General features: G+C 39.0%; 1 protein-coding gene across 1 annotated transcript; it reads right to left on the reverse strand.

Moving 5' to 3' along the window:
* Positions 1-313: 313 nt before the first annotated feature.
* Positions 314-17896, reverse strand: LOC110069372 (uncharacterized). The gene is made up of 19 exons (XM_020776890.2): positions 17850-17896; positions 16834-16996; positions 15770-15871; positions 14803-15042; positions 14447-14559; positions 13659-13889; positions 12783-12895; positions 11768-12375; positions 10398-11081; positions 9726-10083; positions 8660-8809; positions 6673-6980; positions 5944-6088; positions 4773-5086; positions 3260-3398; positions 2329-2457; positions 2024-2179; positions 1053-1232; positions 314-819 (listed from the first exon to the last, which is right to left on the reverse strand). The coding sequence occupies exons 2-19, from the start codon at positions 16981-16983 to the stop codon at positions 815-817; spliced, it is 4125 nt and encodes a 1374-aa protein (XP_020632549.2). The 5' UTR covers positions 16984-16996; positions 17850-17896; the 3' UTR covers positions 314-814.
* Positions 17897-19374: the final 1478 nt, after the last annotated feature.

Raw genomic sequence — 19374 nt, forward strand, 5'->3', positions numbered from 1 at the left:
CTTTTTTCGCCTCAACGCCCAAAAGGGTACCGCGGAAGCTCCTGCTGTGGGACTCTTTGAGCCCGAACACCCTAAGAGGTACCGAAACCGCTGTCTTAACCCCTGAAAGGTACGACGAGTACCCCTGTTCTTTTTTATATCGGAGCCCCCCCCTCCTCCCCCCCGCCCCCGGATTTTCAACTCTGTTGGCGTATAGTAAAGCATGGTCTCTCGTGCATTATAAGCTAATCTTAATTAAGCCAGCAAAAAATGAAGAGTGTTAAGTACACTCAAAATATCTAAGGAGTCCGTGATTAAGACAATGGGTACAACGTTTCAGTCGTTGCTGAATATTTTATTGACCTCTGCGTGAAAAGACCGATTTAACCATTTACTGACTAGCTGAGCCGGAAAATGAGACGGAAAAATTTTCCAAAAATTTCCTTAAAATTCCATGGGTAAAATTCTATCACTAGAAACACCTCTTATGTAAACCTTGTACCTTATGACTGGTTTACTTCTCAACATTGACTGAACCTTAAAACGCCATCTTAATACATATGTATATAAATTAAACAACTATGTTGCTTAATCTTGAGGCAAAAATGAAAGAGATGTTGATATGGTAGTTCAAACTCTTAGTCGAATGTACTTCAAAATGTTAAAGAATTTATACCAGAGCCTCATTGTACCCAAAAAATTACATGAAAAGTACAATTTTAAATTGTAAATTTAGCAATAATGAATTCCCTTCAGGCCATTTTCCGTAAATCATTTTACTTCGCTTCAACCAAATAACATCTGTTTAACTCTATCATCTGTTAGCTCACTCCAATCAATCTGCAAAACAAAAGCAATACACATTTGAACTGCAATTTACATTTAAGAACATATCTAATCGATTAGCCGAACATAACTGCTATATTTCATACAAATGCATTAAATTTTTTTAAGAGGAGCACTTGTCAACGAGTTATCTTGCGTTTGAGGAAAGATAACTAAAGTTCGACCATACATACAAGTTAAGGGTCAGGCCAATACTTCTCAGACATAAATATACACAACGCACGTACCCTGACAATATTTCCATATCGGTTCGTTGTCAAAGTCATACTTCATAGAGCACCATGCTAAGCGCCTAGCAAAGTCTCCACGAGGCCTGGGAGTTGTTAGACAAGACGTCTGAAGTTCTCCGTTCAAAATGAACGGGAAATAACAACAGTGATTGCCGCCTTGAATCCTCACACTACAATCTAGAAAACAAATATGAAACAACCAATTACTTCACGCTAAAATTAATGAAATGTGAAGTTTGCAATTGAACCCAGATACGAATCAAGAGAGCATTATACCCGGGGGCTGGGTACTCCCAGAAAAGTTGGGTGGGATGTGCGGCCCACTTCCCAAAACCCTTACCCTATTATGACCAAAATCTACGATTTTTGCTACCCTATTTATGACCTCGCCAAAAATTGGATACCCTATCTATGACCGTTGCGGCTGGCACAGTTGCCCTAAACATAAGTTATGAAGGGCTTTTGTTGACCGTCTTATTGATAATGATGAAAAAGTAGCTTCTTCCAAGAAACATACCCAATTCAAGGCTAGAGTGCTAAAACCATACCCTATTTAAGACCAGAATGGCCAAACTTGATACCCTGTTCATGTCCAAAACGGCTGAAAAACGCTACCCTTTGAGGCCGCACATACCTATATAGCCCATATAAGGGAGTACCTCCCCCCGGGACATTATATCCCTGGTAGGAGCCAGTATGGCAGAATAACACCACAGCTGAGTGATAAACATGCTTGCAATTTAGTGAACAACATATCCAATTGGGAGTATATTCGAAAAAAAAGTAAACCAAATAAATAAGCACGAAATAAACCGACGTTTGGGCTTACATCAATCAACCCCCTTTTTTTAAGTTCTTTTTTTTTTTTGCAGGGCCTTATTGATGTCAGCTTTTTTAGCTGAAGAGGTCACCCTGGTTAAAAAAAAAAAAAAACCATTTATTTATTTATTACTAATTAAAAATCTTACCTTTACAGTATCCCCACTGTTGGTCCTTGTCAAAATCATAAGTCAACGAGCACCAGGCCCTGTTGCCCTCCGCTGTCATTGCGCACACGTTAAACTCTTTACCTTGGTAGAGGTAAGGAAAATGACAACACTCATTGTCTTCCGTCTTTTCACATTCTGAAAAAGGACAAACATCAAGAAAATATGTGTGAAAATGGGTTCGGTGTGTTTCTGTCTACAAAAACACCAGACGTTCCCTACTAACGCGATAGACTTGAGAAACTATACAGGCAAACCACCAAATACAAATACCTTTGATGTCTTACCCTTTTCGCAGTTATCTCCGCCATAAACGCCTGGACATTCACACTTGTAGTTTCCGTTCCCAATATCCTCACAAGTTCCATCATTTTGGCAAGGATTTGAATCACATGCGTTAGATGACGAGCTCGATTCTACAAAAAACAAGCATTTCTTCTGTTATTATATCACCCCCAATACGCATATAAAAAGCCATGTCAACTTTAGTTTCTGTAGTGCCGGAAGTAAATCAATCGGCCAAGTCACTTTTAAGGAGGCTAGCATAACACCATCCCAACTTTAAATGGCTGTTCAGTGTTCACCGTCTGAGTTGGACGGGAGAAACTGCTTCACACACTTTTTAGATGGAGATTACTTCAGGCATTTACAGTGGAACCCCACCTCACGACCTCGTTATTACGGCCACTTTATTCTGGCCCGAAAAAAAGCTCAGTCAGTTGTTTTCTTATTTAAAGAAGCCCTTTAGTACGTCCACCTCGTTAATTCGACCAATTTTCCATGGTCCGAAGGTGGTCATATTAACGTGGTTCCACTGTACTGCGGATTGATTCAAAATGGGAGTGATTTAGCAGGGAGTGACTCTTTTATCTCTTGTTTAGCTACTGGTGTTCTCAAAAACTACAAATTGGGCTATCATCATGCTCAAAGAGCCCTTGCAACACAAGATATCTGCTCTTAATTAGCGGTTTGATATTTCTTCTCAATCACAACTAAAATGTCAAAGATTACTCCGTTCTGCGTCATATTCCGCTTATGATAAAACACAGTTTGTTTTAGTCCTAAATATGGAGCTACTGTATAAGATAATCAACACCAAAACGTCGACTTATTAGTCTGTTCGTAATATCATCTCTGTCTGGTTCAGGTATAAACAATTTACATAAGTTATAGCAAGAGGCAATAAAAGTATAATCTTCCATTGATAAAGTTACCTACTTTCGCAGCCATAAAGCTCCATTCTCATTGAAATATGACCTTTCCAGCTGAGTGGCACAAGTCGGATGTATCGTGCTGTGATTGGCTGGCTTAGCTCGTGTTTCACTACGGTGTTTTGGTCGCTGTTTCCTGTTAAGATCTGATTATTTGTTCGAAAAATATACGTTTGGTAATTTGTTTCAGAAGAGTCAGTGCATATTAGAGTAAACTTAACCGACATATTAAGCGTTTGCTTTCACATACATTGTTTTATGCCGCACTATACTAGAGCTACCGAGGTAGGAGGGTAGGGAGAACTCCCGTTGTCTCCCTTATAGGATGTAAATCATGGATTGTTATCTTACTTATGATGTCCAGGACGAAACACCACATATCTTTTAGGGTTCAAAAAAGCTTGAACGACGCCCAGATTGCTCCCTTTCAAGGATTTTATTGAATTTTTTTGAGGAGCATCCCTGACCTTTCAACATGGGAGTCAGTCCTGGGACTAAACTGTACGCGGCTCCAAGCCTCACACATCTTTTCTAGTAGTTCTCGTTGTGAGAATTTGCGATGCTGCGTTTGTGAGGTGTTGTGTGTAGAAACGAATACACAAAGACAGGTTGTATTCATTTGATGGAAATGCATGATCCTGAATTTGGGACTTAATGTCAAGTTCCATTTTTATGATTGCAACTGTGGCTTCCAGACGTAGAATTTTTTTTTTCATGAGTTCTGCAACTTTCGAAAGATGTGTTCCGTACGACTGAGAAGCCCATCTGGCAATTGCTGGTTTTCAGTGTCACGCAATTCAAAATAGACCAAAATAAAAATCAAAACAGGTCAATAGATAAAGTCCAGAATCTGGGAAAAAGGTAAATATGCAAAGACTCTCGCCAAAATTCTGGTCACACCAATTTTTCTTATGCGAGATATGCGGAGAAATTTTTTACCCAAATTTATAGAGATTTGTATGGACACGCCATGCTGGTGCCCATCCGTATGGGCACCAACATGGCGGCCGGAAACCAACAGAAACATCTGTCACTGAGTTTTGCTACAAAAGCGTGAATTTATCCCTCAAGGAACTCTAAAACATTAAAACAATACTTTTTCTAAGACACGAACTGTTGAGATAGCCAAGTTCCCCTAAATAAGTCACTTTTTTAATCATCATGACAGCTCTCTAGGCCGTCATGTAAATGCCGCGTAGTGTATCACAAAACCAAGAACCCATTCGGAGCGAAAATTTGTATGAATGTTAGTTTTCAGCAGCTCTTATACATCATTTAAGTAAAATCTCAGGAAGATCAATAGTTTTGTAGTTCGAATTTTAGTGACGTCATGTGAAAACCAGCTATTCAGCCACGTTTGCGTCGCCGTGGAATTTTTTTCCTTGCGATTTTTGTGTTTTTTTTTGGCGATGTATGGCATTGTAGAGGGCACAAAAATCATTTTTGTCTTAAGCGAAAGGAAAAATCCGAGTGTCGATATCATGCAGCAGGTTCGACTGCGCGATGACTTATGTTATTACCTTAGCGTCTGTTTCTCCTTCCTCCTTATAATCAGTGAACGTCTGTCCATCATTGCTGTACTGAAGCTTGTATTTGCTCACACATTGAAGAAATGAGGCGTCCCTTCCTTGTGTCGCCACGCCTTTGACTGTCATTATTTTACTTAGATCTACCTGGATCCACTGATTGGCGTCATTTCTTTTAGCTGCCCAGAAACTTTTTTGGTTCAGTCTTGCACGAGCCCAGGCATAGTTAGAATTCCATTGTGAGGAGCCTGTTATTTGGTCATCAGTTATAGCTCCACTCTGCATTCCGAAGGGCACAGATTCACATTCTGAGTAAATAAAATCCTTAAGTAAATTTCGTGTTCCAGAACTAGGCAGCTCCGTATTATACAGTCACCTTCTATTTTTTATATATATATTCAGCAGTTAGTAATTGTAAACGTTCTGAAAGCTACAAAAGTGAAGACTAATTGATTGCCGTGTGGCTTCTTGTTTCGTTTATAATTGTGATCGTGAGGTTCACGTTTCAATTCATGTCGTCTTATTTCGGTGCCGCGGCTGTCGTGATTTTTCAAAGTGAAGTTTCATTAAATTTGTTGGGCGGTGGTCCAGGGGGAGGGGGACAACATGTGAAAAGTCGAGGGTGCTCGTCGAAAAATGTTAGGAGGCCAAAGGAAAATTTAATGAGGCTAAAGGAGACCAAACTGAGCATGCCTCGAGCCTTAGGATACCAATTTATAATCTGAAGAGAGGATTTTTTATTTCTACGAGTGCAACCCGCAAAGATACGTTGACAAAATAGTGGCGTTTCGTTAATATAATATTAGTGTGTTTTTTTATACGCATAAAACAAGAGCGCTACATAACATTGGGTTATGTAGCAATTTTCTTATGCAGCGATTTTGTTATGCAACTTAAAACTACCTAAAAGAAAATTTCCCTCCCTAGTCATAGCTCGTAATGTCTAGTAAAGTACAAACCATAGGCCGATGTCACTAAAAAGTTGATCTCCGGTTAATAGTATGATTTCCGAGTAAAAAAAATGGCAGGGAATTGCATAGCATTTAGTGAGGATTCTTGTCTTGCCACAAGAAATTGCCTAAAATAACATTTCCGTCCCACCACGTGAAATTTGCGCTATGGCTGATTTCAGTTAGTAAATTTCAATGGCAATGGAAACACCTACCGCTTGTGATGCCATATACTTCAACTCTAAGGCAGTTGTAGCGGACTCGACCAATAGGGTTAAAACGAACATATCTTGCGGCAACTGGATTTCCGAGTTTGTGTTGTTCAATTTCGCTAGTATCTCCGGATACCCTTGTAAACACCTAGAATATCAAACAAAATAATTGATGAAAAAGATAGTTATTAGCTATTTTTTTTAAAGTTCATAATTTTCTTTCTCTTATTGCTTCCTACTTCGTGACACTAGTTTGGTTTTCCGAATCAATTATCCTTAGGATGTTCGAGACGTAGTTGCCTAGACAAAAGGACTAGCTAGGAGGCAAAGGAGAGAGCCTGGGATCGAGGTTAGTTAGGATCGAGCGATCCATGCACGTCTGAGACCTGAGTGATGTCATAATACAAGACATTTTACTCGCGTCATGCTGCAGAAACCATCAAGGTCAAACACACACGGCCTGTGAAGACATATCTACACAAAGGAGTTTCAGTTGATATTGAACCCATTCCGAAAAGTTTGAAAATGCTCCTTCAAGCTTTTAATAGATAATTTCCTTTTACAAAGAATTTTATGAACCTGATTGAAGAGGACTTCTCAAAACATCAAACTTGGTTCAAATAATTAAGTGTGTGAGTCAAAAAGAGAGTGTAACTTTGAAAAGTTTACGTTAAGAAGTTGGGGAAACAATGACACCAACAAAATCGATTGAATTGCGGTGTACAGTCATACCCCCGCATTGACATCCCAACTCTTTCCATCCACGGAGAAGGAAAGCTTGAATTTTGTCACCCACTCGTTGCCATTTATGTCTCCCTGGGTAGCAACAGCACACACTGTATAAAGCTTTCCTAGGTCAATTTGAAGCCATTCATGATTGCCGCTGGACGTCCCAGCGCACCATCCATCGCCCCTCTCTCCGTTTAATCTGCCGTACGCAGGTTGGTATTTAGCGCCATGGTACGAAGAAGCAGTCATCTGAGCGTCGGGAACTTTATCTTTATCAGCAACTCCAATAGGCTTGTCAAAGCAATTAGCAACTTCTGACGCTGAAAAAGAGTTCAAAATAGAATAGTAGACATGATCACGTTTTGTGCTATGTTGATTACAATCATTTTATAATCAAACTCATAGGATTTCGCAGAAAATTTTCGGTCAAAAATAAAAAGTCAGCCAGTCACCGAGATGGCTCGGTCCTTAATTTTGCAATTCACTCGAGTGCAGAAGAGTATCCTCAGCTTTTTGTGTGTGTGCGAACTCGTACCGCATTGTCCCCAACCCCCTCCCTTAGAGTGATCGACAAATTTACTTTCTATCCAGACCTTTTGTCCTAATTAAAAGTAACCTCAAATGAATAGACCGTTTTCGATATATTAAAATTCAGCTTAGTAGTGAGGCCTGAAGGACACAAACAAAGAGAATTGCTGGTTTTCAGTGTCACGCAATTCAAAATAGACCAAAATAAAAATCAAAACAGGTCAATAGATAACGTCCAGAATCTGGGAAATGAAAGAAGGTAAATATGCAAAGACTCTCGCCAAAATTCTGGTCACACCAATTTTTCTTATGCGAGATATGCGGAGAAATGTTTTACCCAAATTTATAGAGATTTGTATGGACACGCCATGCTGGTGCCCATCCGTATGGGCACCAACATGGCGGCTGGAAACCAACAGAAACATCTGTCAATGAGTTTTGCTACAAAAGCGTGAATTTATCCCTCGAGGAACTCTAAAACATTAAAATAATACTTTTTCTAAGGCATGAACTGTTCAGATAGCCAAGTTCCCCTAAATAAGTCACTTTTTTAACCATCATGACAGCTCTCTAGGCCGTCATGTAAATGCCGCGTCATGCAAAAGCTTACTGAGAAATTCAAGCCAAGAACTCAAATTCAAAACCAAGAACTCATTCGAAGCGAAAATTTGTATGAATATTAGTTTTCGGCTGCTCTTATACATTATTTAAGTAAAATCTCAGGAAGATCAATAGTTTTGTAGTTCGAATTTTAGTGACGTCATGTGAAAACCAGCTATTGAATGACATGTTTATTCATTTTTTGTTTGTGTCCCCTAGGCCTCATTATGTCGAAAGTGACCTATTGGAACTTAATATTTCCGCATTGTTTTGCTTGTTTTACTTAATGAGTTCATTCACCCCCTCTAGGAGAATAAATTATTTCATGCGTATTATAAGTGCCATAGATGGAGTCGGCTAAACTGTTTACATTCTGGTGGCCACCCAATTCAGATCATGTGATGAATCATTTGGGAGGTTACAATTGTGCAATTTTTCACACATCAAAGATTGCATGGGATTATGGAACAATTGAAACCTCCCAAATGAATCATCACATGATCTGAATTGGTTGGCAACAAGAATGTAAACACGTTAGCCAAATCCGTCTATTTTTGTTTTTGTTTTTTTTTTTCTTTTCAGTTGGTGAAAGGTAATCATCCGGAATTTCATTGTGCGGTATGTAAGCAGGAGAGGTCAGGTTACTGTTTATTTTTCCTGCATCTCTCTGAGCAATATCGACATTTACCCACCCACCGTAGGTTAAAAATTTCGACATTGAGGACACTATTCTTTTATGGCGTACATGTTTTAGGTAGTGTGAAAATATCAGTCCCTCTCTCTCGGAGTTGAGTCGTCCTGCCTGTTTCCTGGAAATGAATATATATCAGTGCTAAACAGTAAATTATACTCCTCAACTTACTCGTCAATTTAGGATAGCATTCATTGCCCTTAATTTGGTCCCATTCCGCTGGACACTCCTTCAGACACTCGCCTGTCTGTGCGTTCTTTACATACCGGCATGCGTTGCAATCTGTTGCTAATGGTGTGCTACTAGAAGTTCTTCGACATCCTGTTCAATGATAAATAATGGTAAAGGAAATGAGTGGAGTACGGTTGTGGTATAAATCTGGCAAGTAATTTCATCAATTACGAACTCGATCACCCGCTGAATTGCACTTAATGCCTAACTTCTAGGTAAACAAATTCATGACAAAAGTCAGAATTTGAAGCCTTTGAAGAAATTCTTTTAATTTAAAAGTGAAATAGCGTTTTGCTAACAGTAGGGAAACAGCGCGAAAGAGCCCGGACATAAAATGCACAGTAGTGGACGCGTGAATGGCGCAGATGTCCAATCTGAAAAGGGTCTTAAACGACCTTAAACGACATCTAAGTTGATAGTGTAAATTGGATGACCAACTTTAGGGAGATGCATGACAAAGTCAATTTTCCGTAAATCTTTGTTTCGTACTGAATAACAAAAGTTAGTAGTCAGAGAGTGACTCGAATCCGCGACTTCCGGATTTCAAGTCCAGAGCTCTGACTACTCGGTAACAAATATTACAACCGCAAGCGCAAAAAGTATAATTGGTGCCTGATATAATCAGCTGATCTATAATTTAAACCAAGATTCCAGAATTAATTTAGAACTTTAGCATTTACTTTAGGGTGTATGTTGCAGCGACAATTTTCGTCGAGTGACATGCCAGTTTCTGGGAAAACGTTTTGTTGCATAAAATTCAGCTGGTTTGAATTCGTGTATCATGAAGCAGGGACAATTTGACCTACTCTTGCAAACTGTCCCTGCTTCATCATAGAAATGACCCAATATCCGCTTCGTGTACACCGACTTGCCTACTATCCCTGCAACATAAATCCTAAGCGGCTTCTAGATAACCAGGGGTTATCATGAGTTCTGTAGTAAGAATGCAACAAGAAGTATCGCTACTCTTGTAAGTATGTTATTAAAAGCTCAACTGCGAACAAACCTCGATCTGGATCACAGAACTCGTGACAGCTCTGTAAGCACATGTTGCTTACGACATCCAAAGATGTGTCCCCTCTGCAGGTCGCTTTCAGCAGACTTCTAAGAACAATATGAGCGTCCACTATGTCGAGAGGATCCTCGCCGTTACCAAAGGAATAAAATCGCACAAAGAGAGGGTGTTCTTCATCGATCATGGTAAGGAAGACGTCGCCGCCTTCAGCGGATCCTCTGCCTTTCCCATATTCTATCACAGTGCGGTGGGAAGTTTCTTTCAAACATACGAAATAGGTCTGGTACAGAATAGTGGAGCCCAGTCCAACTGCCCCGACATCGACTGTTGAAACCACTAACTTCTGAGCCTGCATCAATCAGTCAATCAATCAATCAATCAATCAATCAACAGTCAGTCAGCCAGTCAGTCAGTCAGTCAATCAATCAATCAATCAATCAAACTTTATTAAATGAGGGTGACGCTTTTTAAGCTCTTATAAATTAAAACTAATGAACTTCTGGCCTCTACAAAATATAATTCATGGACAGCAGATTAAAAAGGATGGCACATTAACTTATTCCTTTAGTGCCTGATGCTTACAATCACATACAATCACTATTCCCAAGTTAATCTCTCAAAATTTAACTTTAGCCCATTCCCAGCGGTTTGGAAATAATATACCTTGAAAATCCCAACGCCATGAGGAGAAATCTGAACATAGTACCAAGTATCTTTGTCATCTGGAATGACTGAGAAGATTACGAAGACAGTTCCCTTCGAGGAGGCGGTAAATTGAATGCACTTCCCTTCCACATCACTTGTTGGGTCAAAACGCATTGCGTTGGACCATTTTACATTACATGGAAGGTAACCAATCACTTCATCTACTTCAAAAACACGACTTTCTGGCCATTCCGCATGTGCCACTAGCAAGTCAGACTCATCCTCGTCCATGGTCAGATCTGGATAAGCTTCCTTGGAAACTGCCAAGTCATCTTTAGCCATGCTGAGAAATCCACTTTCTGGATCGTACGTCAAAACCATGCCCAAGATACAGACGTTCCGTTTGCTACCCTCACCTTTACGGCAGGCTGTTGACACATCAAAGTCATCATAGGAGCTTCCTGTAAACCATGTTCCATAAAAGTACTTCACATATACTTCCATCTGAGCCGTTATCTTTCTGGCACCATTGAAAGTCCCAGTAAGATCTTCTTTCATGTCGAAGATAACAAGAAAAACTTTCCCATCTTCCGTCATGTCTTTCCAAGAAAGTTTTCCAGCGGATTGCTGGTATTTGAAGTTGTCCGTCTGGCATCCTGGACTTCCAGCGGGCAAGTTAATTTCAGAGACAGATATCGGGCCCTGGAAGCCAACAAAGTACATTGGAAGTTAATAAGTTAACATAAACGATTGTGATTAAGATCTACAAGAACTATGCCAATATTAAGACTTATTTCTTGTGAACAATTTGACCTATAATTGCCTGATTGCCTCGGTCCGTACTCAAGACCTCGGACAACATTTTTCTAATATGGACCGACCAATTGCAAGGCCGAAAAATCCAAAAAAAATGTTTGATTCTCTCCTTGAGAACTTTAATTTCTTATACAACGTACATGCATCCCTCCCCGACAATCATGCAGGCTAAATTGACTACAGACCAAGGCGGTTAGGAAATCAGGTCAAATTGTTCTCAAGAAATAAGTATTAATGACACTGTTCTTGTGGATCTTTATCACAATCGTCAATGTTAACTTAGAAAGGGCCAGAGCCAAGTGTCTGACTTAAAGCGGTAGAGAAAATAGTTATTCTAGTTTCTCTGGGAACAAGTGAGCTAAGAGTGATATGGAGGTCTCTGTATCATGGAGGTGCCCGTAAGGATGGGTTCGACAGCACCAGAAAAACTAGCACTTGAAATTGTCAATGGAACTTATTTTATCACCCTCTTTCTGTTAATGGCATGCATTCATTTTGTTGAACGTTGTTACGTTTTGCCTAAAAAAGGCCTCTGATAGGGATCTTGAAAGGGCCCGTCAAGTTCCCATTACCTCTTCCATGTAAACACGAATGGCTTTCTCTAAACTTCCTCTCCTCTTTTCTATTGAAGTCATGAGTTCATCACGATTCATGTACTCGCAGTATTTCTTGGTCTTGGTTCCATTGATTGTAATCTCGTAGTAAGCTTCCCCGCTGTCTGGGTCTAACTTTAAGTTCCTACTATGTGCTTCACAGCCCCAGTCTGTCTCTTCATCGGGAAATAGGGCGTGGGCACTGAACTTCAGCAAGTCCGTGATTGGCGCAAGAACGAACTTGAATGGCTTTGGAAAAGTGCGAATGGATTCAAGCCACTGCACGATGTCAGCCTTAATAGTTGGCGAGTTAAAATCAGAAATAAGCGAAGCTATCTCTTGGTCCCCTCCTTCTACAGTAAAGGAAGTAGATGACGTTTTACTCTGAGTCTTTTCGCTGCTTTCTTCCGATTTTTCTTGTCTATTATTGATGCTCATAAACAAATTCCTATATTCAAATTCCATGACTTGACTAAACTCTTCCTTACTGGCAACTTCGCTGGCTTCCATTGTTTTGAAAATCTGCATGCGGCCGCCAAATTTTCCTGATTTGATGTAATGTGTTCCCCAGCGAAGGATAAAGTCCTCTGCAGAACGAAATTGTAGACTAGAGTTCCAACACCTCAATAGCATTACATTGTATCATTAATATTATTAAATATTTTTCGAAAAATGTATACCAGAAATTCAAACATGAAACCAATGTCAAAGTATCACTAAAATATATGTTAAAACCAACTAAGGTGCATGCTGCTTCAATTTTAGTACTTGAAATAATTTGGATAATAGCATCACTTAGTCTTTTAATATGATTTTAAATCTAAAAATTTGGGCTTGAGAACAGGAGCAATTAAAATACGGGCTTACAACACATTCTACAGTACATTTTATTTAGCAATAGCTAAGAGTTAAACGGCAAGTATTAGTTTCATTTTAAAGCCTTATTAGTTATGGCATAGGTCAGTAAATTTCTTATTACAAACAAAAAACTTACGAAATTTCATGGCTGCACCGGGCGCTAAATATGAATGTGGGAGATCCATAAACTCTCTGAGAAAGTTTAGATTGAGGCCCCCTGGTTTGACCTCATCTTGGTAAATTTCATACCTAGAAAATGTCGGGATTGCTGTTAGTGTAAATCGTCTATGCCTTTTTCAAATGAAATTTGTTCATCAGTGCCAATCAGAAAGAACCCATAGATTGGCTTGTATCTTTCAAACTCCATCGAAACGTGAGAGTAAACGCACGGTCTGCAGGAGGCAAGGGTATTCCCATTGTAAAGGGACTTTGTCAAATTCAATCCCAGTATACAGGCATGGCGTGCGTCTCTCTTGACTCACATTGATGTAATATATCAAAAACGAGAGACAGTGTCTCATCGCATTTCCAAACACTGATGAGGGAGTTAAAAATACGTCGCGCAGTGGAGTATTTTTTGACGAACTTCGAAGGATCAAAACGTGGTGAGAGTATTTGATACATCTTCTCAAACTAAACTAGAACTAAGGGGAAAACCAAGAAATAGAATGGAAAAATCAATGGCTGTTTACATCAGATATCCAAACACCGTTAGCTTATTATTTCCTTAATTTAAACTAATGAATTTTCAATGCATTTTCTACAATACGCGATCAATCTTATCCTGTAGGAACATTTATTCTTCGTATTTAACTCACTTTTGAAAGGACGTTCTGAACTCCCTGTGTGATTCAACCATCTGAATTTTCAACACATATTCATGGGAGCTCTCTCTCCCTTTTCCAGAAATGGCGCTTGCACGAGAACGCCAAAACCCATGAAATAAATCTGATGACTGTTGTAGCTTATTATAATGAACACAGGAGATTAATTTAAACGGATATTTAGCTACCTATCGATGTCGATCGAATAAACTGCCATGTATTTCTGTGAGCCACTGAGAAATGAACTTCCCCAGGCTTTTTTCACACCAGCGTAGAAGCCAAAGATTGATCCAGACACTCCTGCTTGTTGTTGTAGAGATTGCTGATACTCTTCTCGACTGTAATATGTCAACATTGTAGCGCTGGTGTCGTATACACCATGGACATTCATCGTGTCAGGAACATCAAAATCGTCATACCTAAGAAATGCAAAGTTGAATAAAGATGAGAGAAGCGTGTCAATATTGTAATAAGTTCTATCAATCAGTTGCAATAAAGGGAGCAGAACCTTCTTATTTTCTCCTCATTGGGCTGATTCTATTTTTCTAGGTTATCACGAAAAACACCTTTACCCTGCCCCATTCTTGCACGCTATAAATTAAGGGCAGAAAGTCAGTTTCAAGTAGTCACGTTCGGTTCCTGCTGATATGATGCTGAAGTTTAACACCTTCTTATGATATGGTTGAAATCTCAAACAAAGAAGCTTGGCTACTTCCAGGCTGGGAGTGTTCTCAGTAGTTAAAGGAGAATGATATTTTACGATATTTTAATCATTATCCTAGACTTGTCCAGAATGCGTCAACTGTAACGGCATCTTCGCTTTAGCATGGTGTTCGACTGATACGGAATCTTGAGCACATTAGTACAATTTAGAATTACCAATTTTAAAAATATAATAAACATTTAAATACAAAGAGACATTTTCACATCTCCGTAATTTATTAATCCTCAAAGATCGATGTGGTTGTGTACTTACGTGGCTCTTCCTGAACAGTCTCTCTGAATAATACTCATCTTTCGTGACTCCGGGCTATAATCACCTCGGAGATCAAACCCAACTCCGATAAAGGCTGCACCGTCGATTAAGCTCTTGTAATGAAACAAGAAAGACAAACTTTTGATTTATAAACAAACAACACAAGGGGACCTAGGTGAGACACCAAGGAAGCGCCTACCCCTCCCTCCACCCCTTATGCCAAATTACGAAACGTCTGAAGTAAACCAACACAAATATAGGACTTTTTTTACTTTGATGTGTAATTGTTCTTATATTTATGCCGTTTTTGGCAATCGTTTGATCGCACTTCATCAAGTAATGTCAGCTTGCCTTACCAAACAAAGAGTGGTTTTCCAACGCGCTTCGTAGCAGGGGTCTCCCGGTTGGTAGTTTGTTCCAAAGCAACCATTCATCAATAGGCCACCGACCCCCATTGGATATACATATGGCTGTTCACCAGTCTCCCCCTCAGATTTTTCATCTTCTCCAGTCAACTCTGCGTCGATGTGGAAACCCGCTGGAACAAGCAAATCTTCTGTCTTCCATCCTTTCTCTGGTTCGACGTTAACTTCCAGCTAACAGTTTCAAATTAGAATGTAAATTACGTCCTTCAGCTTTTTGACAATCAAGACCCGCACTTTTTATACTTATTCTTTATTTTTTTTAATGTGATGATTTATCTATATTTATCTTTATTATATTGCTGTGTTTCACCAGGACTGTCAAATACCGAATTCACGAATTTGATTGGCTGAAATCGATATTGAAAGCGGTCTAGATTTTTCCATCTAGACCGGCATCTAATGTTTTGCGGTGAAAAAGTTGTAAACTAAAAGGCAAAAATATTGACTATTTTCTTCTAACATTATTTTTTATGGAAGCTAAGTGCCAGAAAGCCTAATGAGAAAAGAAAAGTTAAGAGGACGAGCAGACTTTGGCGGAATGAAGTTCAGCTCATCGCCGTTCACAAGCAAAATGTCGGCTAGTACAAACCAGTTACGAATTAAATTTTTCTTGTTTGCCAGATAATAAACATCTTATTAACCAAGCTCAGTGTAGTCGGCCTGTATGGGAGAATCTCGACCTTGGTCGTGTGTACAGACCTCGGTCAAGATTCTCCAATTCAGACCTCTAACTCGGTTAAAAAGAGCAAATTATGTATTGTAATCTGTGTAATCAGTAGTTGACTGAGATGGGTTGAATTGTAAGTAAATTTGTTTTGATTTGATGTCATTTGATTTGGAGGAAGGTGAAAGGGGAAAATATAAAGAGCCAGAATGAATTTACCAACTGAGATTTCACCTTTTGATCAATGAATTCTTGCGCTTTGTTTTGCTGCTGTTCCATAATTTCAAACTGCTTTTGTACCGCTTTCTGCCCGACTTCCTTTGCCATTGCCGCCGCCTAAACGAAGGGAAATACACGTAAGGTGTTAATTAATAAAGGAGAGTGTTTATGTCATGGCTTGCACCGGTCACCACAGGGCTTTTAATATGACGCAAACGGCCTATACGTTACAGCTCCTCCAGCCTGAGCGTTCCTGCACCACCTTTGGATCAAGACTACAAACTAATTAATAACAAAGATGATAATTTCTCGGTTAGATTTAATAATTTTCTGAGGCGCCGTTTCTTTTCTTTGTTATTGTTTGGTTTGTTAGCCCATTGTTATGTCAACCATAATTATAATATATAAAATTATGGATTTCAATTTTCACTATTTTAATGAATAGCTCTATATAGTATATAATCACTGCATTAACCTACATGAGGTTTTAATTTAATGTTGTACAAACAAAGCCAAAATCACTGTGGCTAATCACGAAGGCCGAGGTCCAGTGAACCAACCAAAACTCGATATAAATACTTGTAGCTGACGTGTAGCGCGGGAAAACGTGTGCGAGCGAGTGCGAATGCGAGTGCGAGCGAGTGCGAGCGAGTGCGAGCGAGGATAACAAAGTGGCCCGAGTTTTTTTGAGCCGATTGCTTAGCATGGTAATGCAAAACTAAAGGAAATGGAAACTACTTTTGACAATAAAGTGAAAACCATTCTCAAAGCATCTCCCAATCAAATCTGAATAATAATTATATCTTATTTTGTCCAAGTAAAAGAGTTGCGTGGAACACCTACACTGAACTTGAAAACTATTTAACGTAATAAAAGGGTGATTCTGCCAACCCGTTTCCTCCGCTTACGTTATCCCCCGGCGAGGTTTAGGGGCAAGAAATGTCTGCTCGCAATTAAAAATAGAAAAGCACACCAACGACCAGAAATGAGGTAAAACTAACATCGCACAGTAATATTTACAATGTAGCTATCAGGCTCAATCTTGAAATGGCAATTTAGGAGTCCGAAAAATGACCTACCGCAGCACCTCTTTTAACCCTCCTTAGTTTTGATGATCCATATTCTTGGCCATCAGAGTCATCCCTGTTTTGGATCTTAGCACCAAAATTCTGTTCGAGCATCAGAAGAAAGGCAACAATGAAGACAGCGGCTATCTTCAATCGTTTCATCCTGTCCGAATGCCTTAAAAATAAAAGCAAATCAAACTGAAGTTATTTAATGTAATATCAAAGGACGTTTAAAAAGTGAAAAATTAACGTGTCATTCTTGCCCTTTTGTGGAATGAAATATAGCATAGAGTGTGGTTGCTAAATTGTTAAATTTTGACTTGTCTGTCTGTATCAGAGCAAATCATTCTGCAAGGTAAATAAAGGAAGTGTTTTATTCCAAGTGGAGACCTGAGAAAAGGTGTCGTTTTCTGCTGCTGTTGCCATTTGACCTCAGAAATTGGCCATGCCACGCTGGTATCTAGCAGAGCGTGAGATGTAACGAGATACATTAAACGAAATTCCATAACCACTGCACTCAGCTTATTGAAACCTTCTCTTCAGCGAAATTCTCGAATCCCTTGCCGCTGTCTTTTACTTAAATTTTCTACCTGACTTGTCAGTTTTAATCATCAGAAATATTGGTCATTTTTTCCTTAATTCGAAATCTTGTAAGCAATAACCGTGACATTTTCCATGTTAGAAACATATTTTTCCTCTACACTAATAGGCAACCGAAAAATACGGCTGCCGGGTAGTACCTAAAAGATAAGTTAAATAACAATTTCTTTTAAAGCTAGGGATCTCCAATTTGTGTTCTTAATATTTTCGGCGCTGTAAATTCTAAACATAGGTGATCTTGTTCCTACATAAATGAACCATCTGTAACTAATAGAACGATAGAAAATCAGTGAGTGAGGATCTTTCAACTGAAGAACTGAACTTTAGATTTCATGTCAGCAACTTCGCGCCACTTAACTCGGTGTTTTATCTTTGATTCAAATTACACAACCTGTACGTCAAACATTTGCTCTAGCTTTCTCTCTCACCTTTTTTCCTTGAAATCGTGATGCGTTTGCTTTTGATGCACCTTGTTAGATACAATTTAAAACTAAAACTATAGTATTTTAACAAATTCACTTAGATGCCTAAAGAAACGAAAAGGTGTCCATGGTAATGAACATATAATGAATATCCAAAAACCATTATTTATGGATTTCTTAACTATTGGGGTTTCTTTCTTTTCCTTTTCAAATACAATTTGACCAAATTTGTATCGACACTTGCTATATTCCGTAGTTGTTATTTATGGACAATTATTTTTATTAGCTTTTTAAATAATTCAAAATTGCCACTAGATGGCCATCCATATGCGTCAGGATTTAGTTTGAAATCACATCGAACAGAACGAAGAACGTAACACTAGGTAGAGTGAAGAGAAAATTGGAGAAATAAACAGATTTGAGCTCAGAATTGAAATGCCTTTTTCTAATAAATATACCGCTCTCTGCAGACCGTGTAAAACTAGTTGTTATTACCTAACACGCACATTTTCTTGCCTTCCTTCTTGGTAATGAAATCATTAATACTTATTACCAAATAATTATTCCGCTGGATCACGATTCTTGTAAATTATAAAGGCAAAGCCACTTTTCTTCGGCGCAGCTAGGTCTATGCCTTTGAGCAGTTTTCCGCCCCAAAGTTAATTCTTTACACCCTTCGTTCAGTTCTCACACGCAATGTCAAGCAAGGGAAAATTGAATATACCAATACAACCAAAAAAATATATTATTTGTTAGACTTTTGATTAATTCGCTTAATTTTATGGAGTTATATAACAGCGTAAAAACGACACGATAATGATGAAACTAAAAAGACAAGCACGATACAAAAAGACGATCTCAGATCTCATGCTGGAATGCTCTTGTCTAGTTATGGTGACGGACCTGTTTGCTTTTCTTAAGCTGCTTGCTTTTCTTAAGCCTTGGATAAGGAATTTATTCTCTTCTTCTTTGCTTAACCTTTTTCAGAGAGGTGAAAAGGCGGATCTGGTTTTTTCCGTTGCTTTGACGACTGAACTGAACTGATAATTGCTAAATTCAACACCCTTCGTTATGTTTTGGCTTCTTGAAACACCTTCGTTTAATTTTACTTCGTCGATTTAACTCCCTTCATTGTCCCTGAGTGGTGCCACAAGTCTGGAGAGCGGCTTCCTAGCAATGCATGTCACGATCTCGGTATAGTCCTCGAATATTTCGCGTCAAACTGTAGTCTCTAAGAACGTTTCTTACTATTTTTTTTTTTTACATCGATAACTGCATGGTGAAATCAAAACGGTAAAAGAATTCTTGCACCTTTAGTTTTTGGCTGTGCGAGTAGTGACCAACCATGATTAATTAAATTTTATGCGCATTGTTACACCCTTCACGTTTTCCAATTGCCGCTTATGATTAATTCACCTGCCTTTAAGCTACTCCACAAATATATCTCCTGTTGCGAAATAATCTATCCTCACGTTTTGCGCGCACAATGGAAAACAGAGCAATTTTTCGACCGAGAAATGCTTTTCTTTGC

Source organism: Orbicella faveolata, unplaced genomic scaffold (assembly GCF_042242905.1).
Source record: "Orbicella faveolata isolate gen_17 unplaced genomic scaffold, um_ofav_v1 contig_14, whole genome shotgun sequence".
NCBI classification, from domain to species: Eukaryota; Metazoa; Cnidaria; class Anthozoa; order Scleractinia; family Merulinidae; genus Orbicella; species Orbicella faveolata.